The sequence below is a fragment of the Lucilia sericata genome, unplaced genomic scaffold, assembly GCF_015586225.1.
Source record: "Lucilia sericata isolate MDLA Ls3-8-SP2 unplaced genomic scaffold, ASM1558622v1 Contig000108F_arrow, whole genome shotgun sequence".
NCBI lineage: Eukaryota > Metazoa > Arthropoda > Insecta > Diptera > Calliphoridae > Lucilia > Lucilia sericata.
This window is the reverse complement of record NW_023994140.1, coordinates 513,854-539,152: the sequence shown is the minus strand read 5'-3', so window position 1 is coordinate 539,152 and position 25,299 is coordinate 513,854. Positions and strand designations below refer to the sequence as shown.

Sequence of the window (25,299 nt, the reverse complement as noted above, 5' to 3'; positions counted from 1 at the left end):
AGTTCTGTTCTAGTTATGTTCTAGTTCTGTTCTAGTTCTGTTCTAGTTCTGTTCTAGTTCTGTTCTAGTTCTGTTCTAGTTCTGTTCTAGTTCTGTTCTAGTTCTGTTCTAGTTCTGTTCTAGTTCTGTTCTAGTTCTGTTCTAGTTCTGTTCTAGTTCTGTTCTAGTTCTGTTCTAGATCTGTTCTAGTTCTGTTCTAGTTCTGTTCTGTTCTGTTCTAGTTCTGTTCTGTTCTAGTTCTGTTCTGTTCTAGTTCTGTTCTAGTTCAGTTCTAGTTCTGTTATAGTTCTGCTCTAGTTCTGTTCTAGTTCAGTTCTAGTTCTGTTATAGTTCTGTTCTAGTTCTGTTCTAGTTCTGTTCTAGTTATGTTCTAGTTCTGTTCTAGTTCTGATTTTTTTTCTATAAAAATGTTTACCTTTTGTGTTAATTCATTAATTTTCTCATTAATTTTATGTTTGTCTATTGTGGTCACTGCCCCAGACTTTCCCTTCTTCAACTCGACTTTCTGTTTATCCAGACCACTCTTCTCTTTTGTCATCATTTCCTTCAACTGCCTTTTAAGCATTTCCACTTCGGCCTCCCTTAAAGCAATTTCGTTATTCGCTTGTGTTTCCACCATTAAAGCGGCATCTTTTAATTCTTCCAATTGTTTTTGTAAAGAACGATTTGATTTCTCTAAATCCAAAGCCCTTTGCATGGCCTCGTGCATTTGTTCCTGATATTCACGCATTCGCGTAAGACTATCCATTTTTTCGCGCTGCAATAAATCAATATCTTCATTGAGAGTGTTAAAGTTTTTATAGCAACAATCACGAGCCAAGGCAGCAGGAGGACGTCCTCCGGCCAGCAAATCATTAAGACGTAAGATTTCACGATCGCGGGCTTCTATCTGTTAACGAATTTTTTAAATATTTTTATGTTTGTATTTGTGTTTGTTTAAGGAATTTGTTTAAAATTCTACCTTTTTCTGATAAAATTTTATGTGATCCATTAAATCTTTATTGGTATTTTCTAATTGTTCTAAATTTCTATCTGCAGCTTTAGTTGTTAAACCGCCACCGGTCTCAATGCGTTGATAATAACCCATATTACACTTTGTACATTTCAAATTACTATTATGATCCTGTAAAGGCTGCAAAGCGGGCAATTCATGGCCTGAGCGTACGGTGGTAATAAAAGGTTTCTTGGCTTAAATATTTTAAATTAATTTTAGTTTATTTTTAAAATTATAATATCTTTTTTTATCATTTAATCTTACATTTCGTTTCCTTGCCATTTTTCATATTTGTACTGCCAGTTTTAGTTTGTATTTGCTTTAATTGTTGTTGCAACTGTTCACACTGTTGTTGTAAATGTAATTTATCGGTTTGTAGATCTCGAATTTTAATATTTAGTTCTAAAATTAAGATTTCTTTAAAATAAAATTGATTTTTTTCTTTTAAATTCGAAACAAACCTTGTATTTTTTCCTCATATTCTTCTTGTTGTTTTAGGATTTGTGTATGCAATTGATTGCATTCTTGTAGTAGACGTGAATTATCACACTTGTACGGTTCGACACCCAATTCCCAACATGATTTTTCCTTAAAAACACGCAATAACATAATAGGGTAAAGGATTTTATATTAATAATTGTTTTTTCGTATATAAAAACATGATATGATAGAAAGTTTATTAAATGGGTCACAACGGAAAGAATTATAAAGGAAAATGTTTGTGTTGAAAAGGTTATAAGCAACTTCTTTAGTTTGTAGTAGGCATAAATATATAACAATAGTTGGTGTAAGGAATGAAAACAGTAAAGTATACAGTAAAATTTGTTTGAGATACTTAGAATTTAAAAATTTTCATTTAATATGAATAATTTTTACTTTATTGAGAACAATAATTGATTGTTTTGTAAATAGGTTGAAGATTTCAGATGTAAATAATGGAAAATTAAGCTGTTGAAAAGAAAATATTAGTTTACAAATAAATTAAACAAAAAAAAACATTTTAGTATATTTAAAATAAACATATGATTTTTTCTAGTTGATTTCTAGTTCAGTTCTAGTTCAGTTCTAGTTCAGTTCTAGTTCAGTTCTAGTTCAGTTCTAGTTCAGTTCTAGTTCAGTTCTAGTTCAGTTCAAGTTCAAGTTCAGTTCTAGTTCAGTTCTAGTTCAGTTCTAGTTCAGTTCTAGTTCAGTTCAGTTCTAATTCAGTTCAGTTCTAGTTCAGTTCTAGTACAATTTTAGTTCAGTTCGAGTTCAGTTCTAGTCCATTTCTAGTTGATTTCTAGTTCAGTTCTTGTTCAGTTCTAGTTCAGTTTTAGTTCAGTTCTAGTTCAGTTCTAGTTCAGTTCTAGTTCAGTTCTAGTTCAGTTCTAGTTCAGTTCTAGTTCAGTTCTAGTTCAGTTCTAGTTCAGTTCTAGTTCAGTTCTAGTTCAGTTCTAGTTCAGTCTAGTTCAGTTCTAGTTCAGTTCTAGTTCAGTTCTAGTTCAGTTCTAGTTCAGTTCTAGTTCAGTTCTAGTTCAGTTCTAGTTCAGTTCGAGTTCAGTTCTAGTTCATTTCTAGTTGATTTCTAGTTCAGTTCTTGTTCAGTTCTAGTTCAGTTTTAGTTCAGTTCTAGTTCAGTTCTAGTTCAGTTCTAGTTCAGTTCTAGTTCAGTTCTAGTTCAGTTCTAGTTCAGTTCTAGTTCAGTTCTAGTTCAGTTCTAGTTCAGTTCTAGTTCAGTTCTAGTTCAGTTCTAGTTCAGTTCTAGTTCAGTTCTAGTTCAGTTCTAGTTCAGTTCTAGTTCAGTTCTAGTTCAGTTCTAGTTCAGTTCTAGTTCAGTTCGAGTTTAGTTCTAGATAAGTTTTAGTTCAGTTCGAGTTCAGTTCTAGTTCATTTCTAGTTCAGTTCTTGTTCAGTTCTAGTTCAGTTTTAGTTCAGTTCTAGTTCAATTCTAGTTCAGTTCTAGTTTAGTCCTAGATCAGTTTTAATTCAGTTCTAGTTTAATTCTAGTTCAGTTCTAGTTCAGCTCTAGTTTAGTTCTAGTTCAGTTCTATTTCAATTGTTTACTTTTTTTCAAATAATAGAAAACAGAAATCTGTATTTATATTTAAAGCCAACACTGTTATTTACCCCCCTACCAAGCAAGAAAAAACTGACCACACAAACCTCTATGACAACCCACAGAAGGACAACACAAAAAGTTCTGGCCCCAACAGAACAACAAATTAATCAATTAATAAAAATATAAACTAATTTCATAAATACCTCTAATAATTCCATAATTTGCTTTTTCGAATCTCTTAAACTTTCGGTAGTTTTAATAAAATCTTCAAATAAGGTTCCAACAAGTGGTATAGCGGCCAAGGGCAATGACTGTCGATAGCCCATAACATCCAACTTTTGGCGTAAATTATTAAATACACTATCACTTAAACTCATTTTGAATAGTTTTTATACTTTAAACAATCAATTAACTATAAAATAACATTAAATTATAGATTTTTAGCGGAACAATTTAAATATAAATGTAAACAAGTAAAAAAGCGGCATTTTAATGTCAAAATTTATACTCAAAGGCCTGTGCCGATAAATATTAACGTCGGCGGTGTCTTTAAACGTTTCTACGGCGGCTATCTTGCCAAACATAAAACAATCAGCTTTTATATATAACGCAGTAGTAAATTTTTTGGAAGCAAACAGCACCGGGTTTTCTCTTCATATAAATTGTACCTTTTATTATTTTTAAAGAAATTAATGTTTTAAATTCAATTTAAATAACATCTTAGAGTACGTTAGTTTCATTTGCAATTGAAATGAGCGACTCTAAATCCTCACGTTCTTCGTCACAAGTTTCTCTGCTGGCTAACAAACCGGCCAATTTGCAATGTAAAGATTTCCAAGAATACCTGAGAACACGTTCTGCGGATACCTTGGAACGACTATATAACTACCCAACTATATGTTTAGCGGTCTATAGGGAACTGCCGGAAATAGCGAGGCAGTTTATAATACGCATATTATTTGCCGAACAACCGGTGCCTCAGGCGGTGGTAGCCTCTTGGGGTTCACAGCATTATGCCAAGTAAGTGGGGTTTTTATATTAGGAAATAATAATAGTTCTTACATTTTGGTTTCTTACACAGAGAACAACAAGTTTCCACTAATACCTTAACTGAGCTAAATGTTTGGCGCACTACTGCCATCCCGGGAGGTTTATCGGCCTGGGAATTGTGTCCCACCTTCAAGAAGAATCTAAAAATTGCTTTATTGGGAGGCGGTAAACCCTGGTCTATGTCTCATACTTTGGAAAAAGATTCCAAACCACGTGATATAGCTTTCCTGGATCAATATGCCATGTCACGATGGCGTTGTGTGCTGCATTACATGGTGGGTACGGGTGGTTCGGGTAAAAGTCAAGAAAGCGAAGTCATTAGCCCCGATGCTGTGAGGATTCTATTACATGCTAATCTTATGAAGCGTGAGGACTCGGTTATAACCATAACACGGCAGGGATTCCAGTTTCTCTTGCTAGATACTCAATCCCAGGTATGGCACTTTATGCTGCAGTACTTAGACACCTGTGAAGAGAGAGGTCTATCTTTGCCCGAATGTCTCAGCATGTTGTTTCAACTTAGTTTCTCTACTCTGGGTAGGGATTACAGTTCTGAGGGAATGTCACCCAAAATGTTAACGTTTCTGCAGCATTTAAGAGAATTTGGTTTAGTATTTCAACGCAAACGTAAAGAGGGCAGATTTTATCCCACCCGTTTGGCCTTAAATGTCACCAATAAAGCTGCTACTGTACCAGCGGTCGTTTTGGAAGAGGAAAAGTCGCAGGAAAGTGGATACATAGTAGTGGAAACAAATTATCGTGTTTATGCCTACACCGATTCACCTTTACAAGTCGCCGTCTTGGGTCTCTTTACAGAATTACTGTATCGTTTTCCCAATTTAGTGGTGGGTGTGTTGACACGCGACTCTGTGCGCCAGGCCCTCAGAGGCGGCATTACAGCCGATCAAATTATTAGCTATTTAGAACAATACTCTCATCCCAATATGAAATTAACGGAATCGGCTATTAAGTCGAAATCTCCTTTACCACCCACGGTAGTGGATCAAATTAAACTGTGGGAATTGGAACGTAATCGTTTTACATATACCGAGGGTGTGGTATATAATCAATTTTTATCGCAGGCCGATTTTGTAACCCTACGCGACTATGCTCAATCTATTAGTGTGCTGGTGTGGCAAAATGAAAGGACTCGCACAATGGTGGTGACGAAAAATGGTCATGATGATGTTAAGAAATATTGGAAAAGATACTCAAAGAGTGGTGGCTAATAAAGAGAAGAGAATACCTAGTTATTCGTTAATGTTAAGTGTTAGATTTAAAACAGTTTTAAAAGTTCAGTTTAATTTTCAATTGAAGTGGAGTTGGCCTAGCCTTCAGGTAAGTTAAAATGTTAATTAAAGACCTTACAAGAGGTCGGCTATCAACTTTTCTTCTCAATAAATCTGGAAATGGGAAAGCAATTATTTTTTCTACATTTATTATTTTTACTGGTAATACAAAAAATGTGCTATCAAAATTATAAAAAAAAAACTTCATGTAATCTCTAGAGACCTTTATAAATATTGAACATAATTTCTTAAAAACAAAGCATTAGAATAACTATCTAAAGTCCCAAATTTGCAAAAAACTTTACACATACAGAAACACACACTTTTGAAAATAAATAACAATAAAAAACGCCACTTAAAGGAAATTTAGTAAAAAAAAAAAACAGAAAATCGCTTATCAAATACAACTAAAACATAATGGGTCTTTGTGGCATACACAAGTTATAATAACTTTTCTTATCCCAGAAATCCATACCCTTCCAGCCACACCAACCTTTCGCCTGGATGGTATGCAAATCATCTTCGCCCGTATAGTGAGGATCTAAAATAAGGAATTTCACTTGACCCGATTGCACACAATAATCAATACCAATAATAGTATGAGCCAAAACACCGCCGCCAATCATAATGGGAGTACCCTGAGTCTGAAAATGCATGGCCAGATCGGAAGCGATGAGAGCTAACTCCGAACCGGAGGCACAATGTTGTATTTTAGAGTCTACATTAAGAAAACCCTGCAAACACATGCCCACCTCAGTGGAACCTTAAAAAAGAAAATAAACTCTTTGTAATACTAAATTAATATTCAAGAAAGGGAGGGTAATCTTACCTATCCACTGAGAAGAACCCTTAAATTGTTGAGGTTTATCACCAATTTTAACCAAATATTGTTGTATTTCCAAGTGCGTTGGCACCGCCCTTTCCGTATAACCCTGCAGCAAGAACCAGGAGCATATAGTTTGCAGAGATCTATAGGCACAACCCCAACCCTTATCCTGCATTTGTTGCTGCAAATAATGATAATAATGATAGTTGCCCTGCACCAGATATAGTTTGCCATCTTGAACACCACTTGGCTTAAGGCCAACATGCGTGTTCAGCAGTGGAGCATTGGTGGTGATGTCATTACGGAATAAACAAGCATTGGAACGTCTAAAATAGGGTCGTGTTACACTCAAACCAAAGTGACGATGTAAACGTTTGCGTTTTTCCTGCATTACACTATTGTCATCAGCCAGACCATCCAAATAGCAACAGGATATAAAATGACCAAATTCCTTTGGAAGTATTTAAAAGTTTTAAATAAATTATATTCATTTTATAGCATAAACTCACCTGTGGAAAGAAATTAAACATTCGAGGAGCCATTAATTGCTTTGATTCGCTTTCCTCCAAATGTTCATTAATGCTCTGCTCACACAAACGCAAAGCGCGACAAATACTCTCGATTAATATGTCATACAGTCTACCCACTTTGGTGGTTTTACTTAATATAGCCATGGATTCCACTTCTATGGGTATACTAAACTTACGTTCGGCCGGCTTTAAGCACATGCTCATGGAGGCCATAGTTTTATTGCTACTATCGGCCTCTGTCAATTCCCTAGTCTTGCAGCGTAAAACATCGATATTTAAGATATCATAATCACAACCCAAGGCTCCAAATAAAGCATTCAGTTGTATTTCCGTGGGGCTGGATTTTTTGCCCTTCCTTTCCCCCGAATTTTCCTTATCTTCTTGCTGATAGTAAATGGCCTCTTGCAGAGACAATAAAAGCTCTTTAATAACAGAATCATTGTTAATGGACTTTTTAGCTCCCGCATAACCCGAACCTTGGGCACCACCATTAGTTATATAAACTTGTGAAGGAGCTATATTAAATGCTAAACTGCCGCCGGAAATAGTTTTGCGCAAAGCATGCATTTCCTTACGCACTGCCAAGGGATTATCTTCGGTATAAATAGTCCAGCTAAATTTTAAACGGGTAAAACAAAAATCGCGATAAATAAACTCTGCCTCCAAAACCTCATAGGGCACCTGCTGCAGTTTGCCATGCATTAAAAATGAAGCCTTTAAACCCACCAAAGTGCCGAGTTCACAATTCAATAATATAGGATTATCGGTGATGTCAACATCTTTGAATATCTCTGTTAAATGAGCCTCAGCATCGGTACAATGACCAAATTTAACCAAACCACATAAATCCAATTCCGCCGGGAATTTATGTTGTATTTGCTCATAATTCAATTGTCCTATAGTGGACTCGACATTAAAGCCCATCAAAAGCAAAGTACCCTCAGCATAAAACACCCCAAACAAACAGCCACTGCACTGTTGTTTAACTTGCTCCAAACGCTTTAATATAAACATCAAATTTTCTAATCATTTAAATATTTTAATAAGATTTTTCCTTACCTTTAATAAAAACGAAGAAATTTTCAATTTAGGCAACATTTTAGGAATAAAATTTTATACGGAAAATTTTTTTAATGCGTTGGCAAAATATCTGGATCCCCCCTTCAAAAACCACTATAAAAAAGCACAACAATAATAACAAGAAGCTTCTTTTTAAAATAACATTCACTAAGAAGTAATAGCACAAAAATACAAACAGTGACAACAGACAAGAAAAACGCTTAAATACTAATAAACAATTTTATTTAAAGAATTAATTATGTATTTTTATTACTTTTTTAAATACATTGAATTCATTTATTACATATTTTTGCTTATATTCCTGGCTGTTTAAATAGCTAAACACCCCTACAAACCCATAATAAAAAAGTTCACAACAATAACAAAAAGCTTCTTTTTAAAACCACATTCACTAAGCAATGATAGCTTAAATAAATAAAAACAGTGACAGCAAACAAGAGACAAGAAAAACGCTTAAATAACAAAAATCAATATTAAATCTTATATAAATTATTAAAAATTAAAACATAAGCTTAATATATCATATATTTTTACTAATTTTTAAATGTTTTAAACTAATTTATCATATATTTTTGCTAATTTTCTTCGTTATTTATATTTTTCTATATAAAATTTCCAGACTGGCAACTCTCTACTCAGTTTTGTTCGTTATTTCATTCTCTCTATTCTACTTTAACCCTCATTTTCTTATTAAATACGTTTCGAGCAACACAAAATATATCGGCAAAAATACAAAATAAATTGCAGTTTTTTCGTTTATAAATTTTGCCCAGTTTAACACTCAACAAATTTCTAATATTAAATATTTTGAAATTTTAATAAATTTGTGTGCTTTTTAAAAGAAATTTAACAAAGTGAGTAAAAAGAAAAGAAATTTTCACAAAAAAATGAAAAACTTTCTTGTGACGCAGCCATAAAATATAAGAAAAAAACTGTTCTTGGAAAAATTTATGACATTTGTATAAAAAAAGAGAAAGGGGGGAAAGAAAAAAGCAGAAAATTCTTATAAAAAATATATACAAACAATAGAAATAAAGAAAGTACAAAAGAAATTTGCAATTCACCAGAAAAGAAAAAAGATATATAAACAATTTATGTATGAAGTGTTAATATTTTTGTTAAAATTTATTAAAATCAAAATTAAATGCATACAAAATTTGTTGTTGCAAATTTTGCATGAGATAGTGTAAAGAAAACAACAATAATAACAAAAAATTGAGGTTGAGGTGGCTGGCTGGCTGGCTAGTTCACCTTGGCAGAGATGCTGGCTAATGACATCCAAATTTATTGTTGTTGTTGTTTTTCATAACTTTAAAAAAAAAACTAAAACAATAAAAAAAAAATTTATCTAATTTTTATTTTGATTTCAATAATTTTCAGCTAAATTGCAAGTGCCACAAAAGAAAACAAAAATTTTCCAACAACAAATATTGTGCTCATAACAACAACAACCACTAAAAACGACCATAATATACAATTTGCATAAAAGACAGACAATTTAAAGAGTGTTTATTGTATACTATATTCTAACATAATACTAAATGTCACATTCATTGGCCTCCACTTCCTCTACAAATTCTTCATCATTGGCCACACCCAGCAGCTCAGCGGTACGAGCTTTGGCCTTAGAATATAAATCACTACAAGAGGAACCAGTTGAGGGATTTCGCGTTAAATTGGTGAATGACGATAATCTCTTCGAATGGGAGGTAGCCATATTTGGTCCACCCGATACGCTTTATCAGGGTGGCTATTTTAAGGCTCATATGAAATTTCCTCATGATTATCCCTATTCACCACCTTCCATTCGTTTTCTAACCAAAGTTTGGCATCCGAATGTTTATGAAAATGGTGATCTGTGTATTTCCATACTACATCCGCCGGTCGATGATCCACAGAGTGGTGAGCTGCCATGTGAACGTTGGAATCCAACACAGAATGTACGAACCATATTGTTGTCGGTGATTTCGTTGCTCAATGAACCGAATACATATTCGCCGGCGAATGTTGATGCCTCCGTTATGTATCGACGATGGAGAGATTCTCAGGTGAGTGAGGGAGTGAAGAAATGCAAAATTTTGTGTCAGAACATCACAAACAGAACAAGTTTTCTATAGAAAACTTTCATCACAAATAGTAGTTCTAGTTAAGTTCTAGTTCAATTCTAGTTTAGTAATAGTTCTGTTCTACTTTAGTTCAGTTCTACTTCAGCTCTAGTTCAGTTGCAGTTTTTTCGTTTATAAATTTTTCCCAGTTCAGTTCTAGTTCAGCTCTAGTTCAGTTCAAGTTATGTTCTAGTTTAGTTTAGTTCAGTTCTAGTTCGGTTCTAGTTCGGTTCTGGTTCGGTTCTAGTTCGGTTCTAGTTCAGTTCTAGTTCAGTTCTAGTTTAGTTCAGTTCTAGTTCAGTTCTAGTTCAGTTCTAGTTCAGTTCTAGTTCAGTTCTAGTTCAGTTCTAGTTCAGTTCTAGATCAGTTCTAGTTCAGTTCTAGTTCAGTTCTAGTTCAGTTCTAGTTCAGTTCTAGTTCAGTTCTAGTTCAGTTCTAGTTCAGTTCTAGTTCAGTTCTAGTTCAGTTCTAGTTCAGTTCTAGTTCAGTTCTAGTTCAGTTCTAGTTCAGTTCTAGTTCAGTTCTAGTTCAGTTCTAGTTCAGTTCTAGTTCAGTTCTAGTTCAGTTCTAGTTCAGTTCTAGTTCAGTTCTAGTTTAGTTCTAGTTCAGTTCTAGTTCATTTCAAGTTCATTTCTAGTTCTGTTCTAGTTTTGTTCAAGTTCTGTTCTAGTTCAGTTCTAGTTCAGTTCTAGTTCAGTTCTAGTTCAGTTCTAGTTCAGTTCTAGTTCAGTTCAGTTCTAGTTCAGTTCTAGTTCAGTTCTAGTTCAGTTCAGTTCTAGTTCAGTTCTAGTTCAGTTCTAGTTCAGTTCTAGTTCTGTTCTAGTTCAGTTCTAGTTCTGTTCTAGTTCTGTTTCTAGTTCTAGTTATGTTCTAGTTCTGTTCTAGCTCTGTTCTAGTTCTGTTCTAGTTCTGTTCTAGTTCTGTTCTAGTTCTGTTCTAGTTCTGTTCTAGTTCTGTTCTAGTTCTATTCTAGTTCTGTTCTAGTTCTGTTCTAGTTCTGTTCTAGTTCTGTTCTAGTTCTGTTCTAGTTTTGTTCTAGTTCTGTTCTAGTTATGTTCCAGTTCAGTTCTAATTCTGTTCTAGTTCTAGTTATGTTCTAGTTCTGTTCTACTTCAGATCCAGTTCTAGTTTAGTTTAGTTTAATTTAGTTCAGTTCTACTTTAGTTCTAGTTCAGTTCTAGTCCATTTCTAGTTATGTTCTAGTTCTGTTCACGTTCTTTTCTAGCTCTGTTCTAGTTCAATTCTAGTTTGTTCTAGCTCTGTTCTAGTTATGTTCTAGATCTGTTCTAGCTTTGTTCTGGTACTGTTCTAGTTCTGTTCTAGATCTGTTCTAGATCTGTTCTAGTTCTGTTCAGTTCTAGTTTAATTCTAGTTCAGTTCTACTTTTGTTCTAATCCAGTTCTATTCTATCTTTTAGGGCAAAGATAATGAATATCCCAATATAATACGTAAACAAGCTTTAGCTGCCAATGCTGAGGCCAAAAAAGAAGGCATTGTTGTACCCATGACCCTCGAAGATTATTGCATTAAACCAAAACGAAAAGAAACAAATGAACCAACACTAGACTCAAACTTCTTTGATGATGTCTTCGATTTAGAAACTGAAGATGATTTACCAACCGATGACGATGATGAAGACGACGATGAGGAGGATGATGATGACGACGATGATAATGCAGATGATAGTGGCAAAGGTGAAACAACATAAAAAAGAACCAAAAGAAAAGGTGAGAGAAATTTGTACAAAACACTAAGAAATTTTAACAATTTTTAATTTATCTTTAGGTTGGCATCAGTAAATTTCTTTAGTTTTATAGCTGCAGGGGGATTTCTTTTTTTTATTTTTTATTTGTTTTTTTGGCAAAGACAGTGTCTTTTAGCAATATCAGGAATATTTTTTCTCATATATATTTTTTAATTTAATGTTTTTTTTTTTTTTTTTTTTGTTTTTAAGATTTAAGTTTATTTGCAATGAAATCAGTAAAAAAGCAACAAAATTTTCCATTTTTAACTAAACTAATTAAAATATTTCAAATAAATTTATTATGTATAACTATTATTATAAACTTCAAAAACTAATTTGTTAAATTATATATTAATAATAATAAAAACATATTAAAACCAAGAATTAAAGCCAAATAGTTAAAAAATACACACACACAGACAGACAAACACTCAAAATAAAAAAAACAATTTTAATATAAAAACAAAAATTGCCATATACCCAACTGAACCATAAATATTTAAACACAAATTTCTTTAATTAAAGCTAAAAAAAAAAACTAATATGTTACAGATTTAAAGCATTTTCTTAAAAATCTGTAAATCCCTTTAGTTATGGAAACAAATAATTTAATTATTTCTGTTTTAAACACCTTAATCCACAACGAATCTTTAAATTTAATGGCGAAATTTGTTAATTTTTTTTTAATTCGAAAAATTATTAAAAAATAACTGCTTTATCTTAAAATTTAACAACTTTTATCCTCTGCTATACATTACAATATTTTGTTGCTAAATAATAATATAATAATAATACAAAAAACTACCTTAATTGTAAGACTTAAAAGAAAACTTTTAAATTCTCATTTTAAGCCAGTCTATACGTTCACACACACACACACCCAAACACCCCTTCTCAATCTACATAAATATATTTTTTTAAGTATCTCTTTCATAACTATCTCTTATAATTAAACAAACAAAAAAAAAACTATATAATAAACATTTAAATTATTAAAAAAAAACAAATAAAATACAAAAAAGTCCTTGAAAAAAACATTAAATTAAAATACATTTAATTTAATTTCATATTTTCTTTACTCAAAAGCTCATAATCTCAATTTTTATTTGACAAAATTAAATATAATTTAATAGAAATAAAAAATTCATTAATAAAAATTTAAAAAATATCAATAAAATGCCAATAAAATAATAGAGTATAAAAACAAAAAGAACGAAAATTCGTCCACTTTATTAAAAAAAAATTATTTCACTTTTTAAATGAAATTGAAATTTATGGTGAAATTGCAATTTTTAGGGAAATTGTAATTTTTGGTAAAAATAAAATTTTTGGTGAAATTGAAATTTTTGGTGAAATTGAAATTTTTAGTAAAATTTGAAATTTTTAGTAAAATTTAAAATTTTTAGTGAAATTGAAATTTTTGGTGAAACTGGAATTTTTTGTAAAATTTAACTTTTTGATGAAATTACAATTTTGTGAAATTATAATTTTTGGTGAAATTGCATTTTTTAGTGAAATTGCATTTTTTAGTGAAATTGTAATTTTTGGATAAATTGCAATATTTAGTGAAATTGTAATTTTTGGATAAATTGCAATATTTAGTGAAATTGTAATTTTTAGTGAAATTTAAATTTTTAGTGAAATTTTTGATTAAATTGTAATTTTTGGTAAAATTGCAATTTTTGATGAAAAAAATGTTTGTGAAATTTAAATTTTTGGTGAAATTTGAAATTTTTAGTGAAATGAAATTTTTTGGTAAAATTTAAAATTTTTAATGAAATTTAAATTTTTAGTGAAATTGAAATTTTTGGTGAAAAATTGCAATTTTTAGTGAAATTCTATAAAATATTTTTTATAAAATTGCTATTTTTAGTGAAATTGCAATTTTTACTGAAATTGAAATGTTTATTGAAATTGCAATTCTTTGGTGAAATAACAATTTTTGATGATATTAAAATTTTTGGTGAAATTGAAATTTTTAGTGAAACTAAAATTTTTAGTGAAATTCTATAAAATATTTTTTATAAAATTGCTATTTTTAGTGAAATTGAAATTTTTACTGAAATTGAAATGTTTATTGAAATTGCAATTCTTACTGTAATTGCAATTTTAAGTGAAATTTAAATTTTTGGTGAAATAACAATTTATGATGATATTAAAATTTTTGGTGAAATTGAAATTTTTAGTGAAACTAAAATTTTTGGTAAATTTTTTTTTTTTGTGAAACTAAAATTTTTGGTAAATTTTTTTTTTTTTTGTGAAATTACAATTTTTGGTAAAATGGAAATTTTTAGTGAAATTGCAATTTTTGATGAAAAATTTTATTTTCATTGAAAAATTCACTTTTCGGTAAAAAATTCACTTTTCGGTGAAAAATTAACTTTTTGGTGAAAAATTAACTTTTTGCTGAAAAATTCACTTTTCGGTGAAAAATTAAATTTTTGGTGAAAAATTCACTTTTCGGTGAAAAATTCACTTTTTGTTGAAAAATTCACTTTTTGGTGAATAGTTCACTTTTTGTTGAAAAATTCACTTTTTTTTGGTGAAAAATTAACTTTTTGCTGAAAAATTCACTTTTCGGTGAAAAATTAACTTTTTGTTGAAAATTTCACTTTTCGGTGAAAAATTCACTTTTTGGTGAAAAATTAACTTTTTGCTGAAAAATTCACTTTTTGTTGAAAAATTCACTTTTTGTTAAAAAATTCACTTTTCGTTGAAAAATTCACTTTTTATTGAAAAATTCACTTTTCGGTGAAAAATTCACTTTTTGGTGAATAGTTAGTTCACTTTTTGGTGAATAGTTCACTTTTTGTTGAAAAATTCACTTTTTGTTAAAAAATTCACTTTTTGTTAAAAAATTCACTTTTCGTTGAAAAATTCACTTTTTATTGAAAAATTCACTTTTTGGTGAAAAATTTACTTTTATTTTGAAATTTAGGTGAAAATTCACATTAAAAGTTCGTAAAGTATAGAAAAGTTGTTCACAAACTTCTCTACAGAAAATTTTTCTATGGAAAAGTTCTTCACAATCAAAAGAACTTCTATATAGAAAAAAATGTTCACACACAGTCACACAATCCTACAGAAAAACTTATTTCATGTGATTAAAATCGCTAGTTTTGTTAAATAATCGCTAAAATGGCACTCTGAAAATCATTGACACAACATCAGTTACTTGTTTTATTTTACTTTGTTAATATGTAATTAATTTTTGCTTTTTATTTCACGAAATTTCTTTTTATTACAATAATATGTAGTAAAGTGTATTTTATTAGATAATTAAAATGTTCCAATAGTGCTAAAAAGTAAAACAAAATTCTTAAAACTAAAATGAAATAAAAAGAAAAAATTGGGTGTAAACAATACTTAAAATATAAGCGAATTTTTTAATAATATTAAAAAAAAAAATGAGACAAGAAAAAACAACTTAAACAATATCACTTCTTCAAACAATTTAGAAAAAATTGTCTCCTTACATAGCATCGAAATGGAAACGATGGGCTTCTTGCAATTTTTCCTGTTTATCCTCACGTTTCTCCTTGATGTAGAGCACTAAAATGATGAGTACTATAACCAAACAAGTGCCACCCAAGGCCACCACACTCATTAGAATTAATTTGCTGGGTGTCACAAACAGTTGGGCCTTCCAGCGCTGAGGATCTTCTATGGGTTTGGGTACCACTATTATTTGAGAATTAGGTATAAGCTGGGTAAAGGGGCGAGACATATGACCCAGACCCACGGTCAAAGAATCAACAAAATTAGGTGTTCTACCCAGGCCAAAGATGGTGTAGGGTAATTGTAAAGCAAAATAGGAGGATTGAGGCAATTGCACAGACGAGCCACGCTGTAGATCGCCATCCTGGGTGGTGGTAAAGTAGGTGATGCGAGGTCCGGGCAAATTAGTGCCATAGGTACGTTTCTTGCGCCCTAAGGCGGTATGCATAGTAGGATTCTTTTTGTTGACCAACCCCGTTAAAACAATGACTTTAACAAAATTGGCATCATAGTCCAAAGTATTGCGGAAGGCCAAAGGTCTGTATTGGCCATTTTTGGTTTTTTGTATTAATATCACATCCAGGACACCTATTTTATAAAAATGTGAATTTATTATTTCTTTTCATAATTAAAGGGAAGAAGTCTTACCATCTTGATAGAAATCATAGAAAGCTCCCGCCACAGTATCATTACCCAAAGGATTTAAAGCATTCCATTTAACCTCAAAAGTTCTTTTCAAGGGAGGATTACACATTTTACAGGGAACATTTTCCAGCAGGAACGTTTGCATACGTTTAGGGCCAGTTAAGGTTTGTAGAGTCATTATTAGATCGGGATAACCATCCATATTAAAATCACCACTGCGGGCAGTTATGGTTTTCAAATAAACATCATCTTTAACGGGAGGCACAAAACCCCAGGAGACAGCCTGAGGATCTTTGAAATTAACATGAACATCACGGAAATTAGAGCCATCGTGCACCAGAATAGTGGAATTGGTGCAATCTTTGTGGAAGCACACGGGCAATATGATATTCTCCACACCCTCCAATTCAAAATCAGCAAATACCGCTTGACCTAAATTATAATCAGTACCCACTATGGATATATCGATAGTGTGATTAAAAGTAAAATCTTCCTTTTGCTCGCCGTAGCGACCATACCACACTTCATAGTGTTTATCGGTTTGTACAAATAAGTCCGCCATAAAATCACCATTCAAATCTAAGTAAGCATTAGCATTGGGAGTCTTAATAGTGGCTGGGAATGCATTTGTTCCCGTAGGTGTTGCTTGACGCCTTTGCTGAGGAGGTTCTCGTGATTTTTGGAAAATCCAAAACATACGTTCACCCGTTTCATTCAAACCATATAGATCTATAATCATGTCACAGTTAAAATCTAAAGCCAAAGGTTCTCCCAGGGTTTGTAACAAAGGTTTCGCTGACTCCGGAGTACAATTCAAACCTTCCGGACCACCCCAATGCACAAACACACTATATAACTCTTGGTCGGAGTCTTTAGGTTTAAGGGTCACCAACACATCCATTAAGGCATCGCCATCAAAGTCTCCTGGCACTACGCTAGTGATTTGATAGTTTTCATAACTACAATAGGGGCCATTTCTTAAAAAGGGTTCCGTTTCGGCTCCTGTAAGATAAATTTGTTAAATTTTTCTTTATAATAAAGGAATGTTTGCATTCACCCACCATATAATATTTGCAATACTTTCATTTTATCCCTTATAAGAAACACATCAGTCAATTCATCGGAATTAAAGTCTCCAAAGGCAGCTACTACGCCTTCCTTGACAGCACCAAACACTTCATTGGTAATATCACTAGCATTGGCTAAAACGCTAAAGCTAAACAGCATTAAGCTGAAGAGCTTCCACTTTATATTGGTATTAATCAAAAACATGTTATTTGCTTAAAAATTAATAGTTAATTAAAACATTTTCTTTTTGCCTTAAAAGAAAAAAATCAATTTTTTGCCACAGCTAAGGGAGAAAGCACTATTGCTTTGAAGAAACACTTTTCATTAGTTTCCTATTAAATATTTCTATAATAAAATATTCACTTTAGTTGTTTAAAGTTTTTTTCGTTTAATTTTATTAATTTAAATAAATTTTCTATTTTTACAACAAGAAATTTCACACAAAATAAATGAGTCAATACAATTTTGTTGATGTGTTGGAGTATGATGAAAATAGAAAAAACAATGAGTATTAACAAGAAGTTAGCCTATGAGGGGCAGACATTATAAATGTCACTTTTTTTATAACAACATTGACAGTTAAAAGATAGCAAATTCATATGTAAATAAAGCAATAACTAAGCTCTTGTTTACACCTGCATAAATAAGCTTGAAGAAAAACAAAGAAGTGATAACAGCTGTCACAGGGTTGTAACATTAGGTACTATTGCTAACAGTGTTAACCGTTAAAGGAACAAAAAAAACGCCAAAATGTTTAAGTAAGAAAAGGAATATAGAAATAAAAGTGATTTTTATTGTTTGATCATTGTAGTGCTGTAATATTCTACTACTTTTGATTACTCAATACTTTTCGTATTTTTTCACACCTCTTTTGAGACATTTTACTTTTTTTTAGGTTGCGTCAATAAATATTTGTAACTTTTTAACTATTATTGCAGTTTTTTAATTATTTTTACATTGATTTTATATTGCTAAGAGTTGCATTTCTAATAATTATATGATCTGTATTAGTTGTAGAGCTGTATTTTTTCACATCATAGCTGTTAAATTTTAATAAGTGAAATCCATATACAAGTCTGAAAGTATTGAGTAACTACTTTTTAGTATTGAGTACGTAAAAAATAGGGCAAATACTCGATACTCGATACCCACTACTCAATACTTTAACAGCACTAGATCATTGCCAAGGTATATTAATTAGGGTTCTTTAAATCGACTTTCGGATAATCGAACAATCGACTTTTTGTCGAAAAAAGTCGAAAAGTCGAAGTCGACTATTTTGTTCCAAAAAAGTCGATAACTCGACTATGGTCTGTGAAAAAAGTCAAAAAGTCGACTTTGTTAATAAAAGTCGAAAAAAGTCGAAAAGTCGAAAAAAGTCGATAAGTCGAAAAAAGTCGAATAAAGTCGAAGAATGTCGAAAAAAGTCGAAAAGTCGTAAAAAGTCGATAACTCGAAAATTGTAGAAACAAGTCAAAAATAGTCGAAAATCTTAAAAAAGTGGAAAAAAAGTAAAAACTCTAATATAGTCGGAAAAACTCGGAAAAAGTCAAAAAATAGTAGAAAAAAGTCGAAAGAAGTCGAAAATAGTCAAAAAGTCGAAAAAATCGAAAAGTCGGAAAAAGTCAAAAAGTCGAAAAAGTCGGAAAAAATCGAAAAGTCGAAAAAATTCGAAAAGTCGGAAAAAGTCGAAAAGTCGACTATTTATAAAATACTTATAGTCGAAAAGTCTAAAAGTCGACTTTTAAGTAAATGAAAAAAGTCGAAAAATCGACCTTTCATAAAATGCAGAAAGTCGAGAAGTCGAAAAGTCGACTTTTAACTAAATGAAAAAGTCGAAAAGTCGACTTTTCGTTTCAACTAATATTAATTATAAGGTAGTGTTAACAGAATAGCTGATTCTTTTTTGCTATTACACTTTTGATTTTTGACACTTTGAAGTGTAGGCATACTGTCAAACTCCATATATAAAAAATAAAATGAATTCGCTCTGTTTTTCTGAATTCGCCGACGACACTACCTTATAATTAATATATCTTGGATCATTGCCATCACACTTAAAGCGCCTTGGCGACACATAAAATTGTTTGACTCAAACGGTAAGTTTTTTTTTATTGTGTTAGTAAAAAACTCACACCGCATATATACATGTGAGTTTTTTCACTAACACAATCAAAAAACTTACCGTTTGAGTCAAACAAATTTGATGTGAAAAAACAAAATACATGTAAAATGTTGTTGTTGCAGAACTGCCACCACCTTATCTGAATTCGCCTTGGTGTATTAGCAAAAAACAATCAGCTGTTCTGCTAACACTACCTTATAATTAATATACCTTGGCGCAAAATAAAAAAATCCCCGTTTTAAATGATAAAAAAAATGAAAATCAGCCATAATTAAAAAACGCCATTTTGTAATAAATCATTTGTGCTTGGATCTCCAATTGGTAAAGGTTGATCGCGTCATTTTTTTTTTCCCAAAAAATTAATAAAAAACCATAAAAATGGAAAAAATCAACGACCTCTTGGCCAAAGTTAAAAAACTATCTGCTTCTTTCGCCAAAGATGTTGATGGAATATTAAAACGTCTCACCGATCCCGATAAAACTAAATTACAACTTGATCTTGAAGTCTGCCAACTTTATGAGAACATTATGCAGGCCAATCAGTATTTGTGTGAAGTTAAATGTATGATTTTTCAAATGCGTCACGATTTGTTTTTGATGAAAGAGGAATCGTCGGAGGCCAAATTGGATAACAAAAAGAAGAAGGAAAAGAAAGAGGAAAAGGAGAAACTTGTCTTATTGCTTTACAATGCCGAGGAGGCCTATGGCGAACGCAAAACGGAGACCATTAAAATATTGCAAGGCATTGTGGAGAAAGGTAATAAAATGAAATTTACTTTGGAAGAAATCGAGCTATGGAAGGAAGCACAGAATTTTATTAAATCCAATATCGTCCGTATGAATATGTAAAGTGTGTTTGTGTTAATTTACATTGTCAAAGAAATGTATTACAAATGAATTCCAATAAAAATTTTTGAAATAAAAACTCACCATCGTTAAGCTATTTTTCCGATTTTATGATTAGAAATGGTCAACCTAAGTTTTATAATAAAAATCCCCGGTTGGTCATTTACTTTTTTAAGATATCCCTAGATATTTCCTGACATTTTGAACCAACGGCCTGTAAATTCCTTGGAAAATAACTAGAATACAGGACTACCTCTGTTCACAATAAGTCGCCCATAAATCCCATGCCAGAAAACTCATGGACTTATTTGTTTTACGTCTTTAGTTAGTAGACTTTCTTGGGCATTTCCGATTGTTTATTTCGTCCACCGGTCTATTAATGACTTAAATTCTGACTAAAATTTTTCAATAAATTTCTCAGCTTCCGGAAAATGCTTTGACTTGTTTTTTATATGGATGTACATACAGTATAAAATAGCAATAAAATATATGTAACTGACTTTGTTTTACAAAATAATCAAGTTTTCTGTGCTCCAGGAAACCAGATAGACTAGTTTGTTAAATATACATAAATGTAGTACAAACATGATAGATCATTTATAAAAAAATTTCTGGCCTACCGGACTACTAATAGCTGAAATAAATTCAATGAAAGTAAACTTATTTGTTTACCAAAAAATAGTTTTGAATGTTTGTTTTACAAGTATTCAAACTTGCAGATAACTTAGGAGAATAATTATAACACCTTATTATGGACCTGAGTTCAAAGAATATCTCTACTGATAATTATAAAAAATCGGTGTAACAATTATATAAATATGAGCAATGAAACTGTAGCAGTCAAATTGTTAGCAAATGGGTTAACAAATTAAAATTTTTCTACATTTTATGCAATTTTAAAAACTATAATAAAATCTACATATTATTTAACTTAGGACCTAGTTTATTGCTAAAAATCTGTATTTCAATTGTTTTTTTTTTTTTTGGGACAAAAATTCTTATTTTATATATTTTTCCCCCTACCTAACTAGAAGCACACTATTTCCAATTGGCAACATTACTGAAAAGCCGTGATTCATAAAGTCTTCATAACTGGCAACTCTTTCTGTAAACATATGTTTATATGTTAAACAACCCTGTGTTATTCCACTCATCTTATCAATGACAGTTACCTGACAAAATAATTGTCAAAATTGTAGCAAAAAATCAACAAACGTGCTTTTTACACATTAAAAAAAACTTAAAATTACACATGCTCTCTTGAATATATTGTAATATAAGCTAAAATAAACAAATTAGAAAAATAATTTATAGTGATATTGTAAATTTACAACTAAACAACAGGTAAACAAAAAACGATATAAGTGTGAAAAATAGTAAAGGGAAATTTGAAGTTTGAAAAAAAAACCCAACTTATTGTAAGCATATGATGTATGAAAAGAACAAAATTTTTGGTGTACGTGACTTAAGGTTTAGTATTAATGGTGGACACATGCATATACAATTTGAGTTCAAACCTACATAAAAACCAAAATAAACAACAAAGAACAACAACAACTATGCAACAAAGCATACATAAAAGAATAATAAGAAGTTTTTGTTCGATGTTTGATGATTAAGTACTTAGTTTTTGGAAGTCATTACAAAATTTATATTTAAACGTAAAGGTTGTGTGCAGTTTTTTTTTTTTGAGAAATTAATTTGGAAATACATATAATAAAAAGTGAAATTTTTGTAAAATAAACATAAATCTTAAATACAATTAAAAAGTAAAAAAATTTATAAACTTTTAAAAAAATCTTAAACTTTTTTAAAATTAATTAATTTTAAACAGCTGCCTGTTTGTGTTTTTCTTGCATAAATTTAAATTATACAACATTTTTTTATGTGTTACTATTTATAAATTAAACAAAAACAACTTTTCTATAAAAAACAGGAAATCTTATTCAAAACAAACAAATAAAAAACACAACCGTTTTAATTAGTTAATCTCTTTGTGTGTGTGTGTGTGACATTTGATGATAATTATTGGCCAAAAACCAAATACATAAATATAAACAAAAGCTAAATATTACTAAAAAGGTGAGTCAGTTAATAAACTTGTTCAAGGTGTTCCCATTTTTGTAAAAAAAACAAGAAAACAAAAACTTTAAACTAATTGTAGTGTTTAAAAATTTAGTAAGTGATTGTGGCAAATTCTTAACAATTAAGTTTGTTGATGATGTTTGCTGCAACAAACTTAATATGTTGCAAGTTTCTTAACAGCCCTATCAAACATGTATGCTGTTGTAATTATATTACATTTTTACGTTTTTTGTTTACATTTGCGAATTTTTCACGAGAGAGATAGTTAATAAGAGAATTGCCATAAGCAAAAATATATTTAAACATTAACCGTTATATTTCTTTTCCATGTAAATGCATTCGAACTGCATTTATTTTTTTATAAAAAATATTATAATTCTTTTACCTATAATAAGTTTTTTTTTGTAGAAAATTTTAAAGTTATGTTTTATTTTGTAAAAAAAAATGATAAAATGTCTGTCTGTCAATGCACTTGCATTTGTTTTGTTTACATTTTACAAGAGAGAGAGAGTGATTAGAAGAGTTGCCATAATTACAAAAATGTTGCCATTTATCCTTGCAACTGGTATGACAACAAGAGTGATGCCATTAGCAAAAATTGTTGAGACTTACCGTAATTGAATTTTTGCAGAGAATATATAAACTTTTGTAAAAATTAGTTATTTTTAAACAAAAATAATTAGTTTTAAGTTGAATTTTAAATAATTTTTACAATTATTTACATTTAATTGTTAAATAAACAGAAACAAACATATTGACTTGAAATTGCATTTGTTTTGTTTACATTTTGATTAAGTGACTAAAATGGAGTTTTCATAAGTAGAAAAATATTGCAATTTATCCTTGACATGTTTTAAAACAAGGAGAAGGTTGCCTTAAGCAAAAATTATTAACAGTTACCGTAATAAAAAGTATAAAAAAAAGGAAAAAATAAATTTTTAAAGAGAAAATCCCAATTTTTACATACTCTAGTTTTTATTAAACAAAAATAAAATACTTTACCTTTAAAATTAATAATTATCAACATTTAAATGTTTAAAAAACAAAAAACTAACTTATATACTTGTATTTTTATCTTTATAGCCACCATGTTGGACATAGTCCAACCTAATGTCGCTATCAACAGCGCTCAACCTTTAACAAACGACGCCTCGACACCAGCCACCTCAACTGAAGTGGTTGTGGTACGTGCTAAACCGAAAAAAGTTTTCAAACCTAAAGCTCGTCTAAATCGTATACCACAAAGTTTGCTCGATGATCCTCAGCTACAAAAGGCCATTGAACGTTTACCCGCCAACTACAATTTTGAAATACACAAAACTATATGGCGTATCAAGGAAATGAAAGCGAATAGGGTGGCTTTACAACTACCCGAAGGTTTGTTAATGTATGCCATGGTCATCAGTGATATAATAGAACGTTTTACCGAGGCCGATACGGTGATAATGGGTGATGTTACTTATGGAGCCTGTTGTGTTGATGACTACACCGCTAAAGCTTTGGGTGCTGAGTTATTAGTGCACTATGGTCATAGTTGTTTAATCCCGGTCGATCAGACAGAGGGTATTAAAGTTTTGTATATATTTGTGGATATCAAAATAGATCCTCTACACTTTTTGGATTCCGTCAAGTTGAACTTTAAGCCAGAGGATGGACAAATGGCTTTAGTTAGTACTATACAGTTTGTGACCACTTTACAGGCCGCCTCCACAGAATTAAAGTCGGCCGGTTATGATGTGATAGTACCACAGGCTAAACCTTTAAGTCCTGGTGAAATTTTAGGTTGTACCTCACCTACACTGCCGGAAACAACAAAATTGATTATTTATCTGGGCGATGGACGTTTTCATTTGGAATCGGCTATGATAGCGAATCCAAAGTTGAAGGTGGGTGTTTTAAATATTAAAGAAAAATAGAACTTTACTATAAGAAAACTGTTATACTAAAAATTATTCCATAGAAAACTGTTATACTGACAATTTTCTTTAAAAAAACAGTTTTCTAACTAAATGTTTAATTTGTTTTCTCTTTCCAGGCCTATAAATACGATCCCTATGAAAAGAAATTCACTATTGAGGAATACGATCACTCAACCATGCAGTCCATGCGTTATGGCGAAATAGAAAAAGCCATGAAAGCCAAAAAAATCGGTATTATATTGGGCACTTTAGGACGCCAAGGCAGCTCTAGGGTACACAAATTTCTCGAAAAACGTATACGAGCCAAGGGCTACGATTCCACAACCATCTTACTCTCGGAAATCTTTCCCCAAAAACTGGCACTCTTCGATAATATAGATGCTTTTGTACAAATCGCCTGTCCACGTCTCTCCATTGACTGGGGTTCTGCTTTTGCCAAACCTTTACTGAATCCCTATGAGTTATCGGTCGTCTTAGGAGATGTTGAATATACACCCCACAATTCTGCCCCCAAACAAGATTCCTATCCCATGGACTTTTATGCCAGCGGTAGTTTAGGTCCCTGGACTCCCAACTTTAAGCCACCAGCCTTGGGTGAATGTGAAAATAAACCTTCTGCAGACTGTTGTGGACGCTGTACTAGAGCCGAATTGGAAAAGGATGATGAGGGTAAAGTGATAACAAAAGTGGTGGATATTGATGATTTGTTGGACTTTAAAAAGGGCTAAATGGATGACCAACACCAATAGCCGACAGCTATAAACACTTCCCTTATTTCTCAAATTACAAAACTTTATTATTTTAAGTTTTATTGTTGTATATGTTGTATATATAAACTTGGGACTTAAACAAATTCTTTATAATTTAAGTAAGCTTAATTTTATTTTTAAATTATGGCTTTTAGTTTCAATTACTTTTTTAGTTAAATTTTAGTTTTTTTCGTAACTATCATGGCTTTTTTTTAAATATAGTTTTATATGAATAAATTTATAAAAAATCATAAATAAAAATAGTTTCTAAAAAATATGTAAAAATTCAAGAAGTTTTATTTGAAATAATAAAAAAATATAAAAGAAAAACGGATCTCAGTAAGAATTATGGAAGAACAAGAATAATTTTAAAGAATTTTGGAAAAAATTTCCATAATTCATTTAAAATAACGAAAATTATTAGAAATTAAAGAATATAACACTTATTTTCTCCTAAACAAAATGTTTAGCAACATGGTTTATGTTAAAAACATTGAAAATATTATTAACTTTAACAGCAAACTTTAATTACAAAAATTTCCACAAAGCAAACTTCTAAAAGCATAAATCTAATCTAAACATGTTTAATAATTTTATACTAAATTAATTATTTTAATTCCTTTTAATAAAAAAATGCCACAAAACATGTAAAATTATTAAAATATGTAACAAAATATCCAGTATATTCCTACCTCACATAATAACAAA

The 25,299-nt window shown here is 30.9% G+C and overlaps 6 protein-coding genes across 11 annotated transcripts in view; 3 read left to right on the top strand and 3 right to left on the bottom strand.

Annotated features, from left to right (window-relative positions):
• The window catches only part of LOC119600218 (centrosomal protein of 135 kDa), a 40,027-nt gene extending 36,490 nt beyond the window's left edge, over window positions 1-3,537 (bottom strand). Inside the window, exons 1-5 of the mRNA XM_037950312.1 lie at window positions 3,236-3,537; window positions 1,456-1,582; window positions 1,259-1,396; window positions 962-1,188; window positions 417-889 (exon numbers count right to left, since the gene is read on the bottom strand). Coding sequence (XP_037806240.1) covers window positions 417-889; window positions 962-1,188; window positions 1,259-1,396; window positions 1,456-1,582; window positions 3,236-3,409 — 1,139 coding nt within the window. The 5' untranslated portion in view covers window positions 3,410-3,537. The remainder of the gene's footprint in view (window positions 1-416; window positions 890-961; window positions 1,189-1,258; window positions 1,397-1,455; window positions 1,583-3,235) is intronic.
• Window positions 3,538-3,633: 96 nt separating this feature from the next.
• LOC119600251 (general transcription factor IIH subunit 4) lies at window positions 3,634-5,355 on the top strand. Its single transcript, XM_037950365.1, has 2 exons — window positions 3,634-4,052; window positions 4,114-5,355. Exons 1-2 carry the CDS (start codon window positions 3,784-3,786, stop codon window positions 5,309-5,311), a joined length of 1,467 nt encoding a protein of 488 aa, XP_037806293.1. The 5' UTR covers window positions 3,634-3,783; the 3' UTR covers window positions 5,312-5,355.
• A 154-nt stretch (window positions 5,356-5,509) lies between these two features.
• Window positions 5,510-8,190, bottom strand: LOC119600238 (probable Ufm1-specific protease 2). 3 transcript variants are annotated; one of them, XM_037950346.1, is made up of 5 exons: window positions 8,061-8,169; window positions 7,787-7,900; window positions 6,707-7,726; window positions 6,201-6,648; window positions 5,510-6,134 (listed from the first exon to the last, which is right to left on the bottom strand). In XM_037950346.1, the coding sequence occupies exons 2-5, from the start codon at window positions 7,823-7,825 to the stop codon at window positions 5,779-5,781; spliced, it is 1,863 nt and encodes a 620-aa protein (XP_037806274.1). In that variant the 5' UTR covers window positions 7,826-7,900; window positions 8,061-8,169; the 3' UTR covers window positions 5,510-5,778. The 3 variants fall into 3 exon arrangements, with proteins under 3 accessions (XP_037806274.1, XP_037806275.1, XP_037806273.1); XM_037950347.1 differs by having other exon boundaries at window positions 8,091-8,108; XM_037950345.1 differs by having other exon boundaries at window positions 7,787-8,190.
• A 251-nt stretch (window positions 8,191-8,441) lies between these two features.
• On the top strand, window positions 8,442-12,659 carry LOC119600250 (ubiquitin-conjugating enzyme E2 R2). 2 transcript variants are annotated; one of them, XM_037950363.1, is made up of 4 exons: window positions 8,442-8,661; window positions 9,188-9,855; window positions 11,330-11,639; window positions 11,698-12,659. In XM_037950363.1, exons 2-3 carry the CDS (start codon window positions 9,349-9,351, stop codon window positions 11,618-11,620), a joined length of 798 nt encoding a protein of 265 aa, XP_037806291.1. In that variant the 5' UTR covers window positions 8,442-8,661; window positions 9,188-9,348; the 3' UTR covers window positions 11,621-11,639; window positions 11,698-12,659. The 2 variants fall into 2 exon arrangements, with proteins under 2 accessions (XP_037806291.1, XP_037806292.1); XM_037950364.1 differs by lacking the exon at window positions 8,442-8,661 and adding an exon at window positions 8,803-8,903.
• A 2,196-nt stretch (window positions 12,660-14,855) lies between these two features.
• On the bottom strand, window positions 14,856-17,393 carry LOC119600236 (T-cell immunomodulatory protein). The gene is made up of 3 exons (XM_037950344.1): window positions 16,861-17,393; window positions 15,803-16,801; window positions 14,856-15,742 (listed from the first exon to the last, which is right to left on the bottom strand). The coding sequence occupies exons 1-3, from the start codon at window positions 17,069-17,071 to the stop codon at window positions 15,129-15,131; spliced, it is 1,824 nt and encodes a 607-aa protein (XP_037806272.1). The 5' UTR covers window positions 17,072-17,393; the 3' UTR covers window positions 14,856-15,128.
• Window positions 17,394-21,000: 3,607 nt separating this feature from the next.
• On the top strand, window positions 21,001-24,870 carry LOC119600244 (2-(3-amino-3-carboxypropyl)histidine synthase subunit 1). 3 transcript variants are annotated; one of them, XM_037950354.1, is made up of 4 exons: window positions 21,003-21,182; window positions 21,775-21,920; window positions 23,007-23,809; window positions 23,959-24,869. In XM_037950354.1, exons 3-4 carry the CDS (start codon window positions 23,012-23,014, stop codon window positions 24,568-24,570), a joined length of 1,410 nt encoding a protein of 469 aa, XP_037806282.1. In that variant the 5' UTR covers window positions 21,003-21,182; window positions 21,775-21,920; window positions 23,007-23,011; the 3' UTR covers window positions 24,571-24,869. The 3 variants fall into 3 exon arrangements, with proteins under 3 accessions (XP_037806281.1, XP_037806282.1, XP_037806283.1); XM_037950355.1 differs by lacking the exon at window positions 21,003-21,182 and adding an exon at window positions 21,332-21,505 and having other exon boundaries at window positions 23,959-24,800; XM_037950353.1 differs by lacking the exon at window positions 21,775-21,920 and having other exon boundaries at window positions 21,001-21,182; window positions 23,959-24,870.
• Window positions 24,871-25,299: the final 429 nt, after the last annotated feature.